The sequence below is a fragment of the Dasypus novemcinctus genome, chromosome 13 (genome assembly GCF_030445035.2).
Source record: "Dasypus novemcinctus isolate mDasNov1 chromosome 13, mDasNov1.1.hap2, whole genome shotgun sequence".
Classification (NCBI taxonomy): Eukaryota; Metazoa; Chordata; class Mammalia; order Cingulata; family Dasypodidae; genus Dasypus; species Dasypus novemcinctus.
In genome coordinates this window covers 83,426,750-83,448,896 of record NC_080685.1, presented here as the reverse complement: position 1 = coordinate 83,448,896, position 22,147 = coordinate 83,426,750, and the positions used below count along the sequence as shown (strand labels likewise).

The 22,147-nt window shown below is 35.4% G+C and overlaps 1 protein-coding gene across 3 annotated transcripts in view; it reads right to left on the bottom strand.

Annotated features, from left to right (window-relative positions):
- The window catches only part of PTPRC (protein tyrosine phosphatase receptor type C), a 124,732-nt gene that overhangs the window by 41,759 nt on the left and 60,826 nt on the right, over nucleotides 1–22,147 (bottom strand). For 2 of the 3 annotated variants that reach the window (XM_058274928.2, XM_058274927.2), the window contains 9 exons: nucleotides 20,910–21,053; nucleotides 20,091–20,147; nucleotides 18,587–18,616; nucleotides 15,620–15,838; nucleotides 14,695–14,823; nucleotides 13,427–13,570; nucleotides 9,848–9,970; nucleotides 5,333–5,512; nucleotides 4,375–4,586 (listed from right to left, as the gene is read on the bottom strand). In XM_058274928.2, coding sequence (XP_058130911.1) covers nucleotides 4,375–4,586; nucleotides 5,333–5,512; nucleotides 9,848–9,970; nucleotides 13,427–13,570; nucleotides 14,695–14,823; nucleotides 15,620–15,838; nucleotides 18,587–18,616; nucleotides 20,091–20,147; nucleotides 20,910–21,053 — 1,238 coding nt within the window. The remainder of the gene's footprint in view (nucleotides 1–4,374; nucleotides 4,587–5,332; nucleotides 5,513–9,847; nucleotides 9,971–13,426; nucleotides 13,571–14,694; nucleotides 14,824–15,619; nucleotides 15,839–18,586; nucleotides 18,617–20,090; nucleotides 20,148–20,909; nucleotides 21,054–22,147) is intronic. The other variant, XM_058274929.2, reaches the window with a different exon arrangement.

Below are 22,147 nucleotides of genomic sequence, written 5' to 3'. Positions count from 1 at the left end.
CAAAAAGAGGTCACTTTGGAGGGAAACTCATTGAATGTAATCAGTGTTTTAAAGTCTTCAGCACAAAATCTAGCCTTATTCCACACAAGAGAATTCAAACTGGGGTAGAATTTTATGACCATAATCAGTGTTTTTAAGTCTTCCACACTAGAGGTATTCTCAAAAGGCACATGAGTATTCATATGGAAGAATTACTATAAATGTAATCAGTGTAGAAAGGCCATCACCATGAGCCCTTCCCTTACTGTGTACAATAGAATTCATTCAGGGGAGAAACCTTATGAATGCCATGATTGTGGGAAAGCCTTCTGGAAGTGCTCACATCTGACACAGCATATGAGAACTCATACGGGAGAAAAACCTGATGAATGTAATCAGTGTGTAAAATGTTTCAGCAGTAACTCTTATCTTTCTGTGCATGTGAGAATACATGGGTTGATGTGAATGCAATAACTGGGGAAAATCACTAATTTACCTCTCATCCCTCACATAACATTGAGAGAACTCACACTGAATATATTGGTTATCTGCTGGTGCATAACAAAATGCCCCCAAAACATAGTGGTTTAAAACATCAAACATTTATCTCAGTTTCTGTTGGTCAGGAACAGCTTAACTAAGCTGAGTGGTTTTAGCTCAGGGTCTCTTATGAGGTTGCAGTCAAGAGATTGGCCAGAGCTGCGGTCATCTGAAGATCTGAGGGCTGAAGAGTCCATTTACAACATGGCTCACTCACATGCTTGACAAGTTAGTGCTGATTGTTGACAGGTGACCTCAGTTCCTTGCCACATAGATCTTTCCACAAGATGAGTATCTTCACAATAGACATCTGGTTTCTCCCAAAGCAAATGATCAGAAGAGAAAGAGCAGAGTCCACAATGTCTTTTATAACCTATAATCCCAAGTGACATACTTTCACTCCTCCTGTATTCTGTTGGTCACAGAATGCAGGAGGGGACTCTACAAGATGTGAAAACAATAAATTGGAGATCACTAGGAGCTATCTTGGAGTCTGGCCGTGAAATCAGTGAAGAAAAGCCTTCAGCAAATCCTCATCCTTTAGGTAACATTTGGGAAATGATCCTAGAGAGAAACACCTTGAATGCCATCAATGTGGATGAGCTCTAAAATGGAACATAAACTTTATTCTGCACAGGAGAAATCACACAGAATGAAAATAACATGTATGTAAAGAATGTGAGAAATCTTCCATTTTATCCCTAATTTTTCAAGGAGCCATGAGATAGTTCTTTTAATTTGAGCAATATGGAATGACATTCAATATCCCACATGGTAACTCACTCTGAAAAGAAATCTTCCAAGGTTAATCTATGTTATAAAAGCTTTTAACTCAAACTTTCACCCTACTCTGCACAAACCCAAGGAATGCAATAGCTACAGAAAATCTTTCAGTGATATGTCATCTCTGAGAATACACATGAGAAAGCCACACTAAGTTGAACACCCTATGAATCAGAATAGAAAAACCTTTAGGGGACACTCATCCCAAAGACATGAAAAATCTCATTTCACAGGAGCACTATATATGAGGAATTTGGATAAGCCCACAGCACAGGCATACATGTTACTAAGCACAATACAAGACAGTTTTGCAAGTTATTCTGAATTTAAGACTGTGGGAAAGACAAGTGTTCTATAATTTCTTAGGAGACGTGAGAACTCACATGGGAGAAAAAAGGACCATTGAATTCCATCAGGATCTGAAAGCCTTTTGTTTTTCCACATTCCTTAGGAAACTGAGGTGTCACACTGACAGGAAACTTGAAAATATAAAGGAGGTAAGTGAAAAACTAAAGTGATGCCTCCTTCATTAGGGAAAATATGAAAACTTTCTCTGAATGCAAAATATATGAGTCTATTGATAGTTGGAAAGCTTTCAGTGATTCCTCTTGGTTGTACATGTGAGGACTCAAACTGGAGGGAAACCTTCTAAGAATGTAGTTTTCTTACGAGGCTGTCTCAGCCTCAGCTCTTCACTGGAGGGCCACAGAGTAATTTACACTGGGAATGGAGAGTATAAATGCTATGTGTGGGGGATTGGGATTATCTTTATCAGTGTCTCATGCTCAGGTTGGGCCACTAAATAATTTTCAGTCTTTTGTTACAGTGTAAACATTTATGACTATCAACATCCTGTCAAATAAACCTTAAGAGGATAAGCTATCTGAAGACCAATAATCTTGAAAGAATTCATAAGTAGTCCTTAAAGAATCCTTCTGTGTTAAAGGCACTGAGACAAAATTTCATGGGACAGTTCCTATACTACTTAAAGTTATAAAACACAGAAAAAATGGAAAATACCTCCAATGTGTTTTATCAGGTTAACATAACCTTGATGCCAAACAATAACAAGAATGGTGCATGCCCTCGTCTATGCAGACACCATCTCTACCTATTAATCAAATGATCTCACTTTTGAGTATATTTTTATGAAGTCATTTAAATAATAAGCTGTGAATCCAGTAATATTTTAAAAGAATAATACACATTTACTGAGCAGGATTTATTCTGACAATGAGAAAAATGGTTTATTATTAGAAAACCCATTCCTGTTTTACAGTATAAATAAACAGAGCCATGTCATTATATATCATTAAAATTCACCACGTAAACAAATAGCATGTGTCACTACAATCATGGTATCATCTAAAAGAGTTCAAAAAACACATTTGATAAAATCCAAACAACTTTTCTGGTTATAAAAACAAAGAAACCTATAAATCAAAAAGCACATCTTTAAGTGGTTAACCAACATCACAGTAAGCAATGAACCACTATGGAAGTCCCCATTAAAACAGGAATAAAATTGATGGATATGACCATATAAAAATGAAAGGAAAAATCATGTATGATCCAAAGTACTATGAAGAAAATCAAAAGGCAAGGTATAAACTAATAATAAAATATGTAACATATGTGGCAAAGAGTTTAATATAATTGATATTCAAAGACCTTCCCAAAAGAAAATGATCAAAGAGGTCAAGAGTATATTATCACAAGAACAACAACAACAAAGAAATAATTATATTTATTTCCCCCACGTAGGGTAGCCCATGCGCAAGGAGTGTGCCCGGTAAGTAGAGACGCCCAGCGCAAAAGAAAGTGCAGCCTGCCCAGGAATGACGCTGCACACATGGAGAGCTGACACAGCAAGATGACACACAAAAAAAAAAAAAAAAAAAGAAACACAGATTCCCGATGCTGCTGATAAGGACAGAAGCGGTCACAGAAGAACACACAGCGAATGGACACAGAGAGCAGACAACTGTGGGGATGGGGGGAGAGAAATAAATAAAAAATAAATCTAAAAAAAAAAATTATGTAGTATCTGAATATTTAACATGGACAGATGTTCATTGATATAGTAATATATGAATAATGCAGTTTACAAACTGTATATTCAGAATAAAAATGTAGTGATTATATATATTTGAAAATATTTATGCTAAATAAATATGTGAATTACATATTATGGAAGGACATGCACAAAATGTGATAAATGGACGGTGAGATTATAGATATTTTTATAATTGTCTATATTCCTTGGTATATTCTAATATCTATTTCTAGCATTTTCTAACTTCAAATACCTGTAAAGATTTTCTAATTGAAAAATTCACATTATTAAAGATAGTGCAGAGATAAAGGGAAGTTCGACAAGCAATAATTTGTTGTGCATAAACTATAGTGCTCCTTGACTCAGGGGCAATAATTTACCTCTAATGAAATCACACTGAAGCTCTAAAACATTTCTGTGGGGAGCCACCCGCTGTGAGGTCTGTTTACAGCCTCTCACAACATGGCGGAGTTCACAAATCTGCCCTGTCATTTCCTTATTCTTCTCCTCCCTGCTTCTTTGTTCTCCCCCTCCCGCCACTACTCAGGTGACCACAGCAATACGCATGCGCAAGGAGGGAAACTCCGCAGACCCGGTGCGAACTGTCGGCCAATCCCCTCCTTGGACGTCTGCCACCCACAAGACCAGCCTATCACCTATGTACACGTTCCCTTCCCTCTCTATATATCCCCGTGTTTTACCCCCAATAAACGAGGCTTGATCAGAACCCTGTCTTGCCTCCATTCTTCTCTTGATTCCTGCCCCACCCTGCTTCTTCCCACAGGTCCCTGGACTCGCCCCTGCCGGTTCGGGCACATTTCAACAAAATACTTGCTTTATATTTTTAGTGCAAAGGATGGAAAGTTTGAAATCGAACTTTTAAGATTTTTAAGGTATGATTACATAAGACATCATAGTTTCTCAAGCTCCTGTAAGCCCTAGCCTTAACATTATTCAAGTGCTAAATATTAATTATTATACCTGTAGTTTAGTGGGTATAGAAAACGTGTACTTACCCAAAATGTATATTCTGTTAAATAGTGAAGCTCTTTTACAGAGAACTGGCATGTTTTGTTTGACATATTTCTAACTACTTCAGCTCCATATTTGACCTCCAAAAGGTACCGCGTTTCAGGGCCATTGATTTCACTAGGAGGCCTGCACTCCACAAGCACACTATTATCTGAATTAGGACTGGAGACAGCTAGGTTCCGAACCTTGGCTGGAGCTATTATAATGAAGAGAGATTTGTTAATGTTAATCACTTATAAAATGCATGCTAAAGTCACTTCATAATATACCTCTACAGTACAAAGTATTTTAAGTATTAGTTTGGGTGTTATGAATGAGGTAGTTAGGGTAGTATAGAAGTAAAGCTATAACAAAACATCTAAAAATAGGTCACCTATTCATTCAGTATGCATTAACATATAGGTTGTTGTTGAAGCCATGAGAAATTATGTAATACCCCAAGGAGATCATGGGGAAGGGGTGAGGAGGGGAGTGAAGGGGAAGAAATGATGATTAGAAAACCTCTAAGGGAACAGAAGAAGGGCCCATAAATGAGACCAAAATGGAGTAAAGGACAGGCCAGGTTATTGTGGAAAGTGGCATCAGCAAAATCCTAGAGGAGTGAGTTACTCTGAGGAGTTATTTGTGCTACAAATGTTGCAGAGAGGTCATGTAAACTGAGGGCCAAGAAGCGGCTGTAGAGTTTAGCAGTTAATTGGTCATTGATTGTCTTTGGTGAGAGGAGTCCTTAGCGGCTGACAGAGTGAATTGCAGTGCATTCAGAGTAAAAGGGAGGTCAAGGTTTGGAGATAAATACCTAGATATTATAAACCCTAGATATTAACAGTATTCCCAGGACCATGTGCTTCCCTCATGAAGCATAAAAGTAGATGTACGAAAGACTAAAAAGTTAATACTTTGCTCTTTGCTATCCATAGAAAAAAGCATTAAAGTATCTGTTACCTGCTGCTTCTGTTTGAAAGATGGCTGTATTTGCTTCTCCAGTTCGGTTCACTTTTCCAATGGTCCTGGCAGATAATTTTACTGTATAGTTTGTAAAAGCCTTCAAATTTTGCAAAACATGTTTGGTTTGGTTTTTATCCAGATAGATGCAGATAGATGAAGATGCAGATAGTTTAGGGTCTCAGAAAAAAAATTAGAAAAAATTAAGTAAATCACTAAAAGTCAGGATTACCACATACCTAATTTGGCCCATAGATGATATCATTCCAACCAAATTCTAAACTAATGGATTATTAACAAATAAGCACAGTCTTATTAGATAATGCTCATAAATGTATAAATTGTCAGCAAATGCATTCAACAAATGTAATTACTAGAAATAAACTCAAATATGCAAAATATGTTTCATATCTTTAATTTTGTATATAAAATATTTAATAAACTCAGAAGAATTTTTTGAAGGTGCTCCTTTTCTATATGAAAAAGCACACCCTCAAGTAGATATTATGAAATTTTTGGGTCATGACATGCCAAAATTATTATTTTTTAGAGAATCTTTTTTCTGATACTTAACCTTCAAATTGAATATTGGCATTAGTTGCTGTTATGGACTTTAGACTCAGAATCATTTCCATGATCTGAAAACTACTCTACCATGCTAATTTAAAAGCTACAGTAATTCATGGGGTGCATCAAATATGAAGGAAAGCTTCACACTGGCAGGAATCTTAACTGTTCATTGAAAGATGGGGGAGACTGAATAGGTGTAAGGAAGAAAAGAAAACATTACAAATGAAACAAAGTACATTTAGATTTTAGGGACAAGCTTCACTAGAAGAGTGGATTCTAGTAAGAGAGGCATATGAGAAGCAGGGCCATGTTTAAGGATGGTTTAGCCTTCAGACAGAAGAGTTAAAATTTGATAAGGTAAAAAAATCACTAACCATTGACTGTTTTTGAGTTAATAAGTGACATCAGGAAAGACAGATTAAAGAAAGATTAGAGTAGCAGGGTAACATTTACGATAATAATAATAATTTCAAAAATGATTTAAAAAACATAAATATCTCCCACTGTGCCAAGCATTATATTAAGTACTTTATGTGAATTAAATGATTTAACTATCACCTCAGTCCTATAGGTTGGCACGGGTCTATAGGATGTACCTATGGACTTGCAGGAGCAGTATAAGGAAAGATCCACCTACCACTCTATGTTTTCTTGTCTCAGTTCCTTGTCCTAAAATGGAAATTACAGCAATATTTCTGCTTCACTATGGAACTCTAAATAATAAGTGAGATAAAGTGTCCACTCTAGACTAGTTAAAAGCATCAATTTCTTCCAACATTCCAAAATTGGATTTAAGTTACACCTACCAGCTCAGTTTTCCTGTACCTAATGAGAAGCATCTTCGAGGGCAGGAAAGATGTGAACTCAAGAAAAGGGTAGTCAGGCACCTCTGACTCATGGCGTCTGCTAGTGCTTCTATGGGGTCTAGTTTTGAGAACAATACCTGGTTCCTTACCCAGATCCAATCAAAGTACAAGATGCCAGTCTCAAGGTCAGTCTGGCTCCTTTCAATAACCTCGTTTTGTATATTTTCATGTTATTCCACAACAGTTCTTATTTTTTTTAATGGTACTTTATTTATGCAACTGTATGAAGCTTTTGTCTTAGCCAATTTGACAAAGTCAAATTGTTGATTTTATTTTAGTAGATATTGATGTTTGGAGATTTTTTAAAAGAATCATAAATAAAAGTTTGAAGTGCTTAGAAAGGTGGTTTGGAGTATCTAATTCCCATTGTTAAGGGTTTCAAGCTTTGTTTGAAAGGTCAAAATACTTAAAGCGACAATCCTCCCTCCACTATGTGTTTGAACACATTTTCTCAATACTCTTGATATCGGAAGAAGTTGTACAGGACATGCTATTGACTAATTTGACTAAATGCTTGCAATTTTTTTCCATATGGTAACAGAGAGATTTCTAGGATTCAAGGCCATGTAAGTTGCACTGAAACTGGCTGGAAAGACTCTGACTTTCCCCCTTTTCACCTCTTTGATTTTCAGAAAATACCTCAGAAATTTATTTAACAATTTCCTAAATTGAATGATCTAAAATACCTTTAAGCTTGTTTCAAAATAGTGTAAAACTGTGACTGCCTAAAGGATTTTGTGATGTTTTTTTTAAAAGGTTTTTCTCTAAAAGAAGCATTACACAAAATTATTTCCATCAACACCATTGTAATCTAGAAGGGTGCACACTGGTTTCAATAATTTTTGGAAATAAAGATTATTTGGATGCTACAAATTGGGAAGGTCTCTTCCCCAATTATTAAGGAAACTTCATTGTCATTTGATGTCATTAATTAATGACAAATACTTCAGTCCAGAGGTATTTTGTGCTAGAACATGAGCAACACAGTAGCAGAAAAAGTCAGTTCAGGCTGTTGAACTTGAGCATTTTCTTCAATTCATGAGTCTCACTTTTATCATATGAACCGTGGAAATGTTTAGGTACATATTAGAGTTATTTTTTAATGTTTTATAAAATCTTTAAATAAAGCATTAAAAAACACCTTATACATATGGGAAACTCAAAAAAGTATTTAATAAATAGAAGTTTGTATAACCATAATAACAGTACATAGATGTAATTCCTATAGATTTTAACAGTGATTTTATTTCAAATAGAGTAGTTAAAATAATTGCTTTAAGAATCCTATAATTCCATCAACTTTCTTTGACTTAGATAAAATGGAAGAGGATCTCATTAGGGCATACGTTTGGGATGCACGAGGAAACAAAAGCAGAACACACTTCTGTTTATTGTAGTTGATTTGTATTGCTATAAAATAGAATAAATGTAAATTTGGACTGTGGATGCAAAGAGCTCTTCAAGTAGAGTCAGTACATAATGCAGGGTGGTTTCAGTTACCAATCAATAATATTTAGAGAAAAGGACACACAGTCTGACACTAGACATTATCCAGGCTCCTGCCCCATCTTATACTACCATAAATTTGAGGGTGATATTAAATAAGAAAATATTTTACTAGTGACAAAAACAACCAAACTCTTCGAACCAGATGACTAATACCTATTTAACTCATTATATCATCTTTACCTAATACACAAATACAAATTTTTAAAGCAACATTATGTGGAGGACAAAGGAGCAATAAGCATATTAAGTCTCAACCATATCCTCTTGTGTACAAAGTACTCTGTAATGGAGAGTACGTTCCACACTAATGAAAGATGTTGTTAATGTGGGAACGTGTGGGAGGGGTGAAGAGTGGGACATGTGAGAATCCCCTATATTTCTGTGTAATATTTATGTAATCTAAAGCTTCTTTAAAAATAAAAAGTTAAAATTAAATAAAAAGCTAAGAATGCTGTAAGAGATAGTGAGTAAAGGATTCAAAGAAAGAGAGAAAAGAAAAACAAAGCAATGGAGTATTACAAAAGCCCACAAAGAGATTTGTAAAAGAGACATCCAATGAGGCAAGATCTTCTAATTGCCATGCCATTTTATATTCCCTATAATTTCATATTTTTCTTTTTCCTAGATGTAACTTCTGAAGTTACTATAACCTCAAATATTACAGGGATCTTTTCATAGCACTTGAATCCTCTAATACCAATTTGAAAACTACATGTAAATTAAACATTAAGTTTGATCATTAAGATTCAAACAACCAGCCAAAACAAAAATATTATCAAAATATAGGTTAAAATAACACATGGGAGATAAATACTTTTTCACTCCTCAAATTTTGAAATTTACACCTAGTTCCTTCCACCAAACATTGAGATGGAATGCTCTGAGATATTCAGCTCAATCCTACTTCAACCTCTAGAAAAATGATTAGTGAAAGCATTATCCCAGGTTTTTTGACTACTTTTAGATGCTTCATGGATGACCAGTGTTTTCTTTTAGATAATTTAGAATGTCCAGTTGTCTACTCTGAAATAAACTCTCATCTGGGAGTTTTCATGGTTGAGCTAGTTATAGCACACTTTTTCAATTACATTTGTTTCTATATAAGTCAAATTCTAAAGTAGAACTATTTTCCCAGATTCTACCTCCCATCAAACTGATCTCAGCAGTTACATGGGTCCACATTAATATTTTTCACACAATGTTTAGTGGATATTAATCGAAGGAAGTTTGGAATATATTTCCTTTTGGGATAGGGGCTTGAATAATGAATGTACAGTTCTGCAAACCATGTACATAATGCTTTTTTCTTCTTCCAACCTTTGGAATACAAAGTAGGACAAAGAAAGATCAGGAAAGACAGCACATATTTTGGATGTTCTGGGCTTTAGCCCTTTCAGGAGCTGGAGAACCCTTAATAAGTGGAAGCAATTCTAAAATTAAAGTACATAGTATTCACATCTCATCAGCCATGGAGAGGGTTCCGTGGTTCACTGGCATAATCCACATTTTTAGAACTCTCAAATTCTTTAGTTCTCCTTTCTGATATGAAATTAAATTCTATATGTTTTACCTGTTCCGTGTTCATAACAAAGACAAAAATCATGAAAAAAACCTCCAGGAGGGGTCCAGTTTATTACTAGTTCATGGGCACTTGATTTATTTCCACAAGTAAGAGATCGAGGCTTTTCTGGAGCTGTTAAAAGAAGTAGAATATATAATGTGAAAAATAAGAAATGGAAAACCTTTCTTCACATCATAAGCAAGAATTATTAATAGCCATACTTTGAATAATTATTAATTCATAACAAAATTAAATGAAAGCCATCTGGGCTTATTGAATTTGCTTTAGAACCATTTAGCAGAGCAAATGTCACTCCAAAGTAGTACTGTGGAACCTACACATTCCACTGACTTGCAGATACCTAAGACCCTCTCTACCTCATGTATATATTACTGTCAAGATATCTTGGGATTTGACATTTGTACCATTGATAAATTTAACAGTCAATATTTGGAGTCCTACTTGACATTCCATCCAGTAACTAGTCATCAGAACCTGAAGTGAAGAAAGTAATGCTTTTTTAAATCTAATTTATGAGTTATATTTTACATACATTAAAATGCACCCACTTTAAGTATACAATTTGACGACTTTTGACAAATGTATGCATCTGTCTAATCACCAACACATTCAAGATATAGAACATTTTTATCACTCCTAAATGTTCTCTGATGCCACTTCCCAGTTGACTCATTCCCTATGCTCAATCCCACGTAACTTCTGATCTGTTTTCTGTTACTATAGATAAAATCTGCCTTTTCATCCATTTCATATAAATGAAATCAAATACTAAGTAATTTTTTATGTCTAGCATATTTCATTCAGCTTGATGGTCTGGAGATTCATTCACGTTGTTGCATGTGTCAGCAGTTTCTTCCTTTTTATTGCTTGGCATTCCATTTTAGGGATATACCACATTGTATCTATTCATTCACCAGCTGATGTTCATTTAGAATGTTTCCAGACTTTTTACTAGTATGAATGAATCCGTTACAAACATTTGTGTATAAGTGGACATGTTCATTAATCTTTGGTGAATACCTGGAGTGAAATTTCTGGGTCATTGCTTTACATCCCTACCAATAGCTAGCATTGTCAGTCTTAATTTTAGCCATTTTAGTACCTATGCAATATCATCTCGTTGCAGTTTTAGTTTACATTTCCCAGATGACATTGATGTTAAGCATCTTTTCATGTGTTTATTGACATTTGTATGGCTTCTTTTGTGAAGTGCATGTTCAAAATGTTTTGCCTGTTTTTATTTGGGTTGTTTGATTTCTCATTATGTAGTTGCAAGAATGCTCTATATTTTCTGGAGAATGTTCCTTTCTTGCAAAATTAATTATGGATATTTTATCATAATCTAAGACTTGCATTTTTATTTCCTTAATGGCTTTGTACAAATAAAAAGAAATTTTTCATTTTGATGAAGTCCGATTTACCCCATTTTTTCTTTTATGATTTTATGATTCTTGGCCACCTAAGAAATCTTTGTTTACTTCAAAATCACCAAGATTTTCTCTTGAGTCCACATTAATAAACTTTATAGGTATACCATTAATCTTTAGTTCTATAATCCTTTTTGTGTGTGTTTGTTTTGAGATAAGGTTTTTTTTTTCCTATACAGATACCCAGGACTATTTGTTGAACAGACTATCCTTTTCCCCACTAAATTGCTTTTGAATTCATATCAAAAGTAAAATTAAATACATATTTTCTGGGGTTTCTATATCATTACATTGATTTATAATATTGTAATAATTTTAATACTTAAAATTTAAAACATTAAATTTTTAGAACTATGCTGACAGCATAGTATTTTACATTGTTTTATTAGCTCTTCTTGTGGTTTTTGTATTATTTGGAAGGAAGACATGGATTCAGGCTACCCATTGGTTCTCAGTTAACCCTTCCATTTTAAATTAGTAAATTTAATTAGTATGCTCTATCAAAAATCCTATAACACTAAAATAAATAAATTCAGCAATGTGGCAGGATCAATATAGAAAAAAATGAACTTCATTTCTTCACAATAAAAATGAACAATCCAAAAATGAAATTAAGAAAACAATCCTATTATAAACAGAAATAAATTAAATTAAAGAATAAATTTAACAAAATAAATGCAAGACTTGTTCTCTGAAAACTATAAAACATTACTGAAATAAATTAAAGTAAAAATCCTAAGTAGTGGAAAGACATGTCATGGTCATGAATCAGATTTAACATTGTTAAGACGACAATATTTTCCAAATTTATCTCCAGGTTCAGTGCAACCCTTATCAAATTTTGGCTGCCGTTTCTGCAAAAATTGAAAAGCTGATCTTAAAATTCATATGGAAAAAGTCCTGAAAGAAACTCATTATGGTCAACTCATTGTTGACAATGTTGTAAAGACAATTCAATGGGAAAAGAATTGTCTTTTAAACAAATATTGCTGGGATTCTCTTTCTTGTCTGATAACTTATATCCTTGTTTCTTGTCACTAATCATTGGTTTGAACAGGAAGAGGCTGTTTGGTTGAGTGTTTAATTCATATTCTTGAATTGAAGACCACAGTCATGATTTATTCTGATTCATTTGTTTGTAATGTTTTGGAATTTGCATGACTCTGTTAAGTGAGGAAACCTTGGCATAAAGCATTTAATATTAATTAGTCCAAGAATAATGCTTTACTTCAGGTGTCTCTCCTATTCTTATCTTTCAGCCCAAAATTGCCTTCAGAGAGTGCCTACTTCTTCCTTTTGGGTCTTTGATCAAATTAAATTGTAGAAGAGTTAGATCAGTGGTATAAGTCTCTAAAAAACAAGGCCAGATATGATAAGGGAAAAGATTGCAGGGACTGATGCTGCAGGAAGAAAGAGGAAATAAAATGGGAAGTGAGGGAACAAAACATTTTACGTATCTCGCACTTTTGTTTCCAATGCAACTCAAAACAGCCTATACTTTTCAAATAAACTGAAAGAGGTCTAGACCTTGTGGCAGTATGAATTATGTACCCCCCAAAAACACATGTTCTTAATCTCAATTTATGTCCCCATGGTTGTGAACTCATTGCAAATAGCACTTCCTGAAGATTTTACTTTTAGTTTAAGTATGGCCCAGCTGAATGAGGATGGGTCTTACTTAATACAAATTACTGGATGCCTTATAAAGAGAAAGCCACTGGAAGGAGCCAGAAACAGGAAGTGAGCAAGAACCAGAAGAGAAAGAAAAGGACATTGCCACGTGATGGGAAAGCCATGGAACCCCAAGTATTTCTGGTAGTCAGTACAAGAATGCTACAGATTTGGAGGAGAAAATAAGCTTTGCTAACATCTTGATTTTGGACTTCTAGACTCAAACCCATGAGGCAATAAATTCTTGTTGGTAAAGCCAAACCATTGCAGCTTTACTGTGCAACTCAAGCAAACTAAGACAAATCCTATACAATTTGTTTCTGAATTCAATCTTTAAAATTTATACAAATATCTTTTCTGAAAACCTTCCTCTAAGTAATACCATCCTTTTCTGTGATTCCCAAACACTTAAAAGGGCATAGAAAGGAAATCAATTTTACATATATATACATGCAAACAATATACTCACCCCCAAAATCTGTTTCAATAAATTTTGTTTCTTCAAAATATTTACTTCCATTATATAATATTGTTGAATCACAAGTATAATTATATTTGGGTTGAAGATTTTTCAATGTAGTACTATGAGTTGAAGATGTAGATGTTGAATTCCCTGAAAAAAATAAACATTATTTTTGAATCTATTAACACATCAAATATAATTTATTTTTTAGATTTCATATATATAATAATTTGTTTATTATTTACTATATTGGAAAACTATGCAAATAATCAAAATAAGAAGTCAAAGATCCTGAAAACTACTATAACCATGTCTTTTGCTGTGTTCAAATTTTAAGAAAATATTTAGCAGGTAAACCCCTAATTTAACCAGCCCAGTAATGTTGCATTAGTTCATGATTCTCTGTTCAAAACTGGTATTACACTTGAGTTAGAATTTGCCTAGATTTGCCTAGATTTTCTAGATAGATCATTATTTTAGCATCAATCTAGCATATGTTTGTTCTTTCTTTCCTCATACCGTTTGTACCATAGCCATGTCCCTTCCCATTCCAATGATGATTACAGAATTTGCAAACTTTATATGCTCTGTGTATGTGTGTGTGTGTGTGTGTGAGACCTGTCAAAAATGGCCTGGAAGATGACTCTACGACAAAGAGTGGAAGATCACATCTCATTAAATTCAGAAATGTTATCTCAATTATTGCCCTCAAAAATCTGAACCCAAACCCCTATTCCCAGAATCACTTACTGTTTCTTTTCCACTTTCATATTATCTAAGTGTTCTTGAATTTGTTTATAAATTTTGTTGATGGAAGCTTCACAAAGTAAACTCGTGATGATGTAATCTTATTTTCGCTTTTCCTCTCATTCTAACAGAGTATATGTATCATCATTTTTTCATAACACTCTTCGTTCATGGCCCCTTTTGACAATATCTTGTGTGTAACAGTTGCTAAGAAAACTCTTGTAAATCAATTTACTTTTACTATTTTAAATATTTTGTTGGCTGTGAAAAGTATTTCTCAATTTTGAGTATTTGCTTGAGTGATATAGAAAATATAATTGTTTTACTCCACACATACCACAACCAAAAAAAGAAAAAAGAAAACAAGGAAATAAAGGAAATAAGGAAGAAAAGAAGAAAAAAAGGAAGGAGGGAAGGGAGGTGGTGGGTGGGAGGGAGGGAGGAGGGAGGAAGGATTAACTGACAATTAAGTCTAGAACAACTCTTCACTGGAAAAACATATTATCTGATCACAGCTATATTCTTACCACATTTAAATTTATAGTCAATTTTATCTTCACCACAAGAAAAATCTTTAGTTTTATTCCAAGTTAAACAAATAGAAGTATTTGCTTCCTTAGGCCGGGTACAATTATGTAATTCAATATTTTTAAGATCTGTCAAAAGAAGATGTAGAAATATGATATTGTTAATTGTTCATAACTTGTGCCATATTCTTGGGGAATGCATTTCTCTAATTGTCACTTTCTTTATTTAACTGATAATTTATTGTGGTAATATTTACAGAAAATGAATACGTTTACTGGACATATATATGTTAAATATCAAAGTTTATCCTATTTAAATGTTTAAAAAATGATGAAAGATGTTGAATTATTAAATTATGTGAGAGGGTAAAGAAAATTACACAGCTCCTAAATCTTTCCTCAAAAACCATTTTGCTGGTATATGTTTCAGTGAAGTCTATCTGACCCCTTTTAGGCCATTTTTTCCCCTAGTTGTAGCTTAGTCACCTTAACATGACTACAACTCTCCCCTTGCAGACAGGATTTTGGCTCTTCCATGAATATCACATCATTGACCTTGTGTTTTTCCCCAAAAATATCCAAGAAAAGTTCTATTAAAAAGAAAAACCTGTGCATAGCTAGTGATTTGACTTCTAAAGAGGAGAAAAAAATGAAAGCTTGTAGATATCAATTAGAATAAATTATATCTAATTTGTATGAAACTTTGTAAAAGAAAAGAGATGACTGAGATAAAAAACAGAATGCTTATGTTAACTCGTAATTGTACTGGGTTAGGAAAGTAGAAAATTCTCCTCCTCATATATTGGTGACTTCTTTTCTCTCAACCCTGTTCTCTTACCACACTGGTTCCTGTGCCAAGTAGAACACACCAAACACAATTTTACAGATTTTGTATATACACAAATAGAAATAAGTTGATAATTACCTGGTGGTACATCTAATATTAAAATTTTATATGGAGGAACACATGAATCATGAGATATTGTAACAGTATATTTTTCACATGCTGGTAGATGAGGAATAATATTTTCTGTACATTTGTCATCTGTACAATTCACTTTGTGATCAATCATCAGCTCTGCACTAATAACTTTATCTGTTTTGTTATAAGTGTAGCCCACAGAGATATTTTTGTATTTATCATCTGTAAGAAAAACAAAATGATGCGAGTTTTCTATTTTTTTCAAAATGAGTAAATCTATATTAAATGCAAATGTCATAACATAGAGTTTTGAAATTATCAAAGCGCTAAAAAAAATAGGAAATATGAAAGAGAGAAAAAACACATCAGATCTCTTCAGAGAAATCTTCCATAGCTTTGCCTGCCTTATAACTGACCCAAGCTTGTAAGTTTATATTTGGATGAATATTGTATTAATGTCTGTCTTCCAAACTGGATTGTAAATTCCATGAGGGCAAAGTCCAGTCTTGTTTGATCATCACCATACAGTCAGTTTCTTGAGTAGTACTCCTCATTAGTAAGACCTCAATAATCACTTGTTGAATCAATGCCTGAATGAACCATAAATATGGAAAATTTCTTCTTATTTTATAATTTTCCTTGCTTTATGAAATGCAGTTATATATGTTTCTCTAAATACATGGAACATTAATTATTCAGAGACCACAGGCTGCTAAGCACCTTTCTTAAGTTTCATATTTCACTGTCTCCGATATGAACGGGCAAAAGCATATTTTAACAAATATTATTTTAATTCATTCCTTTTTATTGAACAAAATATATAAGATCTTAATATATTTAAGACACTGTTGCCAGCACTACAAATACAAAGGCAATTCAAATATAATCAGAGCTTTTAGAAATGTGTAGTGTCAAAGGGGAGACAGGAAAAAGCATGAGTTGCAGACAACATGAAAACCCCTAGAACAGGAGTGGGCAATATGTAATAAAATACTCCAATCTATTCAAACTGGAGTTTGGGGGGAGGACTTCCAGAGAAGGTGACTCAGTTTGAGTTTTAAAATATGATCAGAGAATTTAAAAACTGATATGGGGAAGGAGGATAGAGTGGAATTCCAAGCACAGAGGGAGAACAGGTAAAAAGATAGGGTCAGGAAGAATCGGTATGTGTGAGGAAAACTTAAGTAGTTCCATATTGCTAAGGTGAAGAGTGTATGAAGGCAATGATAGAAAAAAAGAGAGTGGGACAGGAACCCAAACATAAAAGGCCAATTAATTAAACAGACAAAAGAGGATCCAGTAAACCATATATTACACTAAATGTATGGAGGGCTACTGAAGGCAGTGACATTCCTAGCAGAAATATGAATGGCAGATTAGAATGGGGCAAGAAAGGAGGTAGAGAACAATTTAAACAAATCCATCAGTAACCCAGGTAAAAGATGACAGTGTCCAGAATTACAGTAGACGGTGATTGAATTCCAGAGACACTTAAGAGGTAAAACTGGCAAAATGTGATTTTAGAAAAGGTCTTGGTATAGAATGTATAGGACAGATTCCAATGATAGTGGTAATATATATAGGACTTGGTGACTGAATATGCATACTTTAATAATATAGAATAATAATAAATGAATGAATAATTAAGTAAATTATGAAAAGAATAATGTATGTGAGTGGAAAATTAGGAGAAGGAATTTGGAGTGACTAATGGTTTTGGTTTTGCCATCTTTCTAGATGTGGTATCATTCACCTACAGAATGGAGTTTGGAAGAAAAAAAATTCAGAGAACAGATAATTCTGTTTCCAACATAATGAGTCTGAGGTGCCTTCAGGATATTGAGGAAACACAGAGCACAGCAGAAAATTCCACACTGAAAAGATATTTGGTAACTATCAGCATAAAACCGTTAGCTGAAGCAATGGATTTAAGTATGGAAGATAGAGAGAGAAGAGAAAAGGCAGAGGGCTTGGGAAAGCCTGTAAAAATCTCCAGAACCTCCAGAATCCTGAGTAAAGGTGTTCTAGAGAGACAGCATGAAAAGCAGAAGAAAGCGGTCTCAGAGACCCATGGGCCAGACCAAGATTATCAGGAAAGTGGTCACCAGTTTCAAATATCAAGAGAGATCAAGAAAGAGAAGACGGTTATTCATGATTTAAGCAAAAGTCATTTATAATTAGCAGCTATGACATGTAAGAGAAAGGCAAGAGAGGTGGTTAGAAGAGACAACAAATGCAAACAATTCTTGCAAAAGGTTTGGATGTGAAGGAAAAGAGAAACTGTATTTAAAAGACATCTGGGATGGAAGGAGGTTTTATTCTGTGTTTAATCTGTAATGGATATGAGACTATGGAAGGGTAAGTTAAGAACCCAAAGAGATGGAGAGATCTAAGATAGACGAGAGATGTTTTGCCTGATGTCCAAGAACTCCAAGTTAGAAGGAAGGGGTAAGATTTAGAAACAAATGGTAGGATGCTTTCAATGAACAGAGAGGAAGAAAGTGGGAAAAAGATGGCTAAAAATGGTTCTCAAGCATTTGATTTTAGCCAGGCCATATACTGGATAAGAGAGAGACAGAGACAGACATATTTTTTCTTTCTTGATAAACCTTGAAGGTATTATCCACATTATACATTTTTCATGAGGCTGAATCTTTACTGTGACACCAAAACAAACCTGCTATGATCCCATTTTACAAATATCCAACTGAAGTTACTGGATTTCACCAAAGTTATGTACCTAGTAATTGCTTATCTCAGTATTTTTAACGAGGAATGAATATAAAATCAAAGCTGCTTGCAGCTGATGAACACTAGCACTTAAGATTAAGATTTGAAGCTAATCATTGGGGAGAAATTAGAGCCAATAAGTTTAGTGAGCTAGTGGGTTTTGGAAGATTGGAATGAAGAAGAAAATGGTTAAAAAGCTATCTCAAAGTGACATATGCTGCCTCTAGGTTAACAACTTACCACATGATTGCTTAGTAGATGAAATAGAATCTGTGGTAAAGAAAAAATAATGCAAATTATTAAAATTTTGTTTAGAATATCTCTGCTTTAGTTATTTCAAGAAAGGATGATTTAAAGTGTTTCAAATCTATAAACTGTAAACTTAATGCCATTTGATTTAACAGATAACACAGAGTATGGAGACCCTAGGACAATGTTTTGATCTCAAGACTTCAGATGCTGAGATCTGAATGAACTAGTTCTATGGAACACATATACATTTACCCAATAAATCAAATTATGATATTAATACAATTAAGACTTTTCTGGTACACCACTAATGGTAGTGTGGTGACAAGGCTGAAATTTCACCCAAAAATATTTTAAAGTGCCTCATCTCCTTGATTAATTTCAAAACAAGTTTATGCCATTGTAATATAAGTATTTTAGAGTGAAAGTCACAATTAAGAAAAAAATTAGCCAATAGGCTAAGGCTGCTTCATTCTCTAGCTTAACTTTTGCAAGTTCTTTGTACTAGGTCCAGTATAGTAAATTTGTCTTTCAACAATGTGAGCATACATTCCCCCCGCCCCCACGGTTTTTGCTTGCTGTTTGCTCTCTGTCTGTGTCCATTTGCTATGCATTCTTTTGGGTCTGTATTTATTTTTATTTATTCCTCCCACCCTTGCGGCTTGCTTGTTGTCTGCTCTGTGTGTCCATTCACTGTGCACTTCTGTGATTTTTGTTTTTTGTTTTTTTTTGCTTTGTCTCCCTTTTTGTTGCATCACCTTTCTGAGTCAGTTCTCCGCGGGGCTGGCGGGCGAGCCTCCCTTCACAAGGAGGCCCTGGGACGGGAGCTCAGGGCCTCCCATATGGTAGACGTGAGCCCAACTGATTGAGCCACAGCCACTTTCCTTTGAGCATATGTTTTTAACTGAAGAGTTGGGTGGAAATATGCTCTTTGGAAGCGAAGGATTCCCTACTATTCTTGTTTACAGTTGAAAGAATTTGGGGAAGAATGGTGGACTTGCAAGGTCTGCCATCACTGATCCCCTAACAGCCACCACAACTGCTGTGGCCTTGGCGGTGGCTGTCCCCTTGAAAGTCCCTTTACCTCCGAGCCCCAAGCTGAGCTGAAGCTCTGCAATCCCCTACTACTCACCACTTGGAATGGAGAGCCCTGTAGATGGAATCTTTCTTTCCTACTAATACCTCAACCCACCCTTAGAGAAAGAACTTCTAATATAATATATTTGGTCATTTCTCTCAAGTATTTTCTTAAAACTTAGAACTCTTAGTCCGTACCACTCCTATATTATGATGCATCACTCTATGCTGATCTTTTCAGCTGCCCTACTAGGAGATCAATGTTTTTGACTAATTGCTGTTCCACAGCCTTCAGAATTAGAACACTTGGTTGAACTTCTCGTAAAAAGGACCCCACAGTAAAGCAAGTGGAAGAGCCTCTGTAAACAGTCCCAGGCACATGGTGGGATGACTGCAGGACTGAGGGTAAGGTTGTCACCTGCTGTGGTTGGAATGTCACTTTTTGTTGTTTCCAGAGTGGTCAAAAGGCCTTTACCTGCAAGGAAATTAACAGAACAAAAGTTAGTGAGTTCATCGGACTGAAGGGCCAGGAAAAACTCTTCAGAAAACCTCATTTTGTATCTTAATCTTCGTATAGGAATTCCTCAATTGAATTAACCTTGCTTGTTTTTAAAATAATAAAGTGAGTCTATGATTTATCTACAAATAGCTCTTTAAGACAGTATTTTAAGTGATTTGAACTAAACATATTGTATAAGGTGAATGGAACTTACTAGTTTTCTTTGGTGTAATTCTTACCTCAGGTGCAGTATTCTTCAAGCTACTCCTTTCCCTTCCAATTACAACTCCTTATTTTGGATACTACTAAGGATAAGAGTTACCCTTCTGAAATATTCATTACATGCCAGCCTTTTTACATATTCAGTCCTTGAATCAATCCTATGAAGTGGTATTATTCTATATATTTTTATGAAAGAGGAAACTGACACTCAGAATGTGTTAGTAACTTGTCTTAAGATCAGTTTGAAAGTTGTAGAGGTTGACTCTAATCCCAGGCCTACAAGACATTTAAGTCTATTATCTTTCTTCTTTGCCATAAACTTTATCATTAACAGAATCAAGATATGCCAGAAAAAGTCTACCGGCAAGTTTCTTTTGCCTGACTTAGTATCATGAGTTGAGAATCTGTGAAACAAGATACCAGCAAATAATATCTGCTGAAATAAGAGCTGCATCAAGGTTTTGAGTTTCATTTAATTATGCGTAGCCGAAAACACCTGGAGCAAGAGAGCCCGACCTGAGGCGTTATCGTCGGTGGAGGTGCTGGAGGTGTGTGGAGGTAAGGCAGCAGAGCTGCTGGGTGCAGGACTGAGGGTGGGTGCCGACTGGAACCCTGTGGCTGCAGGAAAGGTGGAGGAGATGTTCCTCTCTCCTGGAACATCTGCAATCAGAAAGGCCATTAGCACCGTCAGGTGTCCCTGCCTCTCTAGGTCAATGGTCAGACAGCCAAGTAAACATGATGCCTGACACTAGGGCCATGCAAGAAACAAACTAGCACTTCTGCTATACCACCATGTGTGTGTTCCACAAAACTACTAAAAATATCAAGGCTATGGGAAACCTAAGCGCGGGGCGGGGGGAGGGGGGAAGGCCATTTGAAACCCACACAACTTTGTAATCGGAGCACAGATTCAAACAAATAGCTTTGTCAACCCAGGCAGCCAAGCATCCTGGCCAAGGGCTGTCTTAGGGGATATAAAAAATGAACAAAAACAATTGAATGCAGTGCTGGCTTTCCTGTATTGAGGCCACGCAGATGGAAATGGAGCTCTGGGTTTAAAAGACTGAGTTAAGATTGGCACAGGAGGCGGCGGACTTGGCCCAGTGGTTAGGGCGTCCGTCTACCACATGGGAGGTCCGCGGTTCAAACCCCGGGCCTCCTTGACCCGTGTGGAGCTGGCCCATGCGCAGTGCTGATGCGCACAAGGAATGCTGCGCCACGCAGGGGTGCCGCACACATGGAGAGCTGACACAACAAGATGATGCAACAAAAGAAACACAGATTCCTGTGCCGCTGACGACAACAGAAGCAGACAAAAAAGACGCAGCAAATAGACACAGAGAACAGACAACTGGGGTGGGAGGGAGAAGGGGAGAGAAATAAATGAATAAATAAATCTTAAAAAAAAAAAAGATTGGCACAGGAGGAAGTGCAACCTGCAACGTGCTGAGAGCCTCCCAAGGGGTGTACTCCCTGGGGAGAGATGCCTGGGTGCAGGTGCTTAGTTTTAATTTTCTTAAAATAGAGCTAAATGGGCTCCTGACCATTTTGTTTGTTTGTTTTTCTGTTTCCAAATGAAGTTTACGACATTACTTTCACTATTCGAGCCTCTCTTCCCACGAAAATATCAACCTGTTTTGAAACCAACAAACTTCCCCATTATACTGACATCATTACCTTATTTTCCAATCACATGTGAGCTAATTGGAATTATAGCATCAAGAGTTGTAACAGAAGAAACTGCATGTTCTATT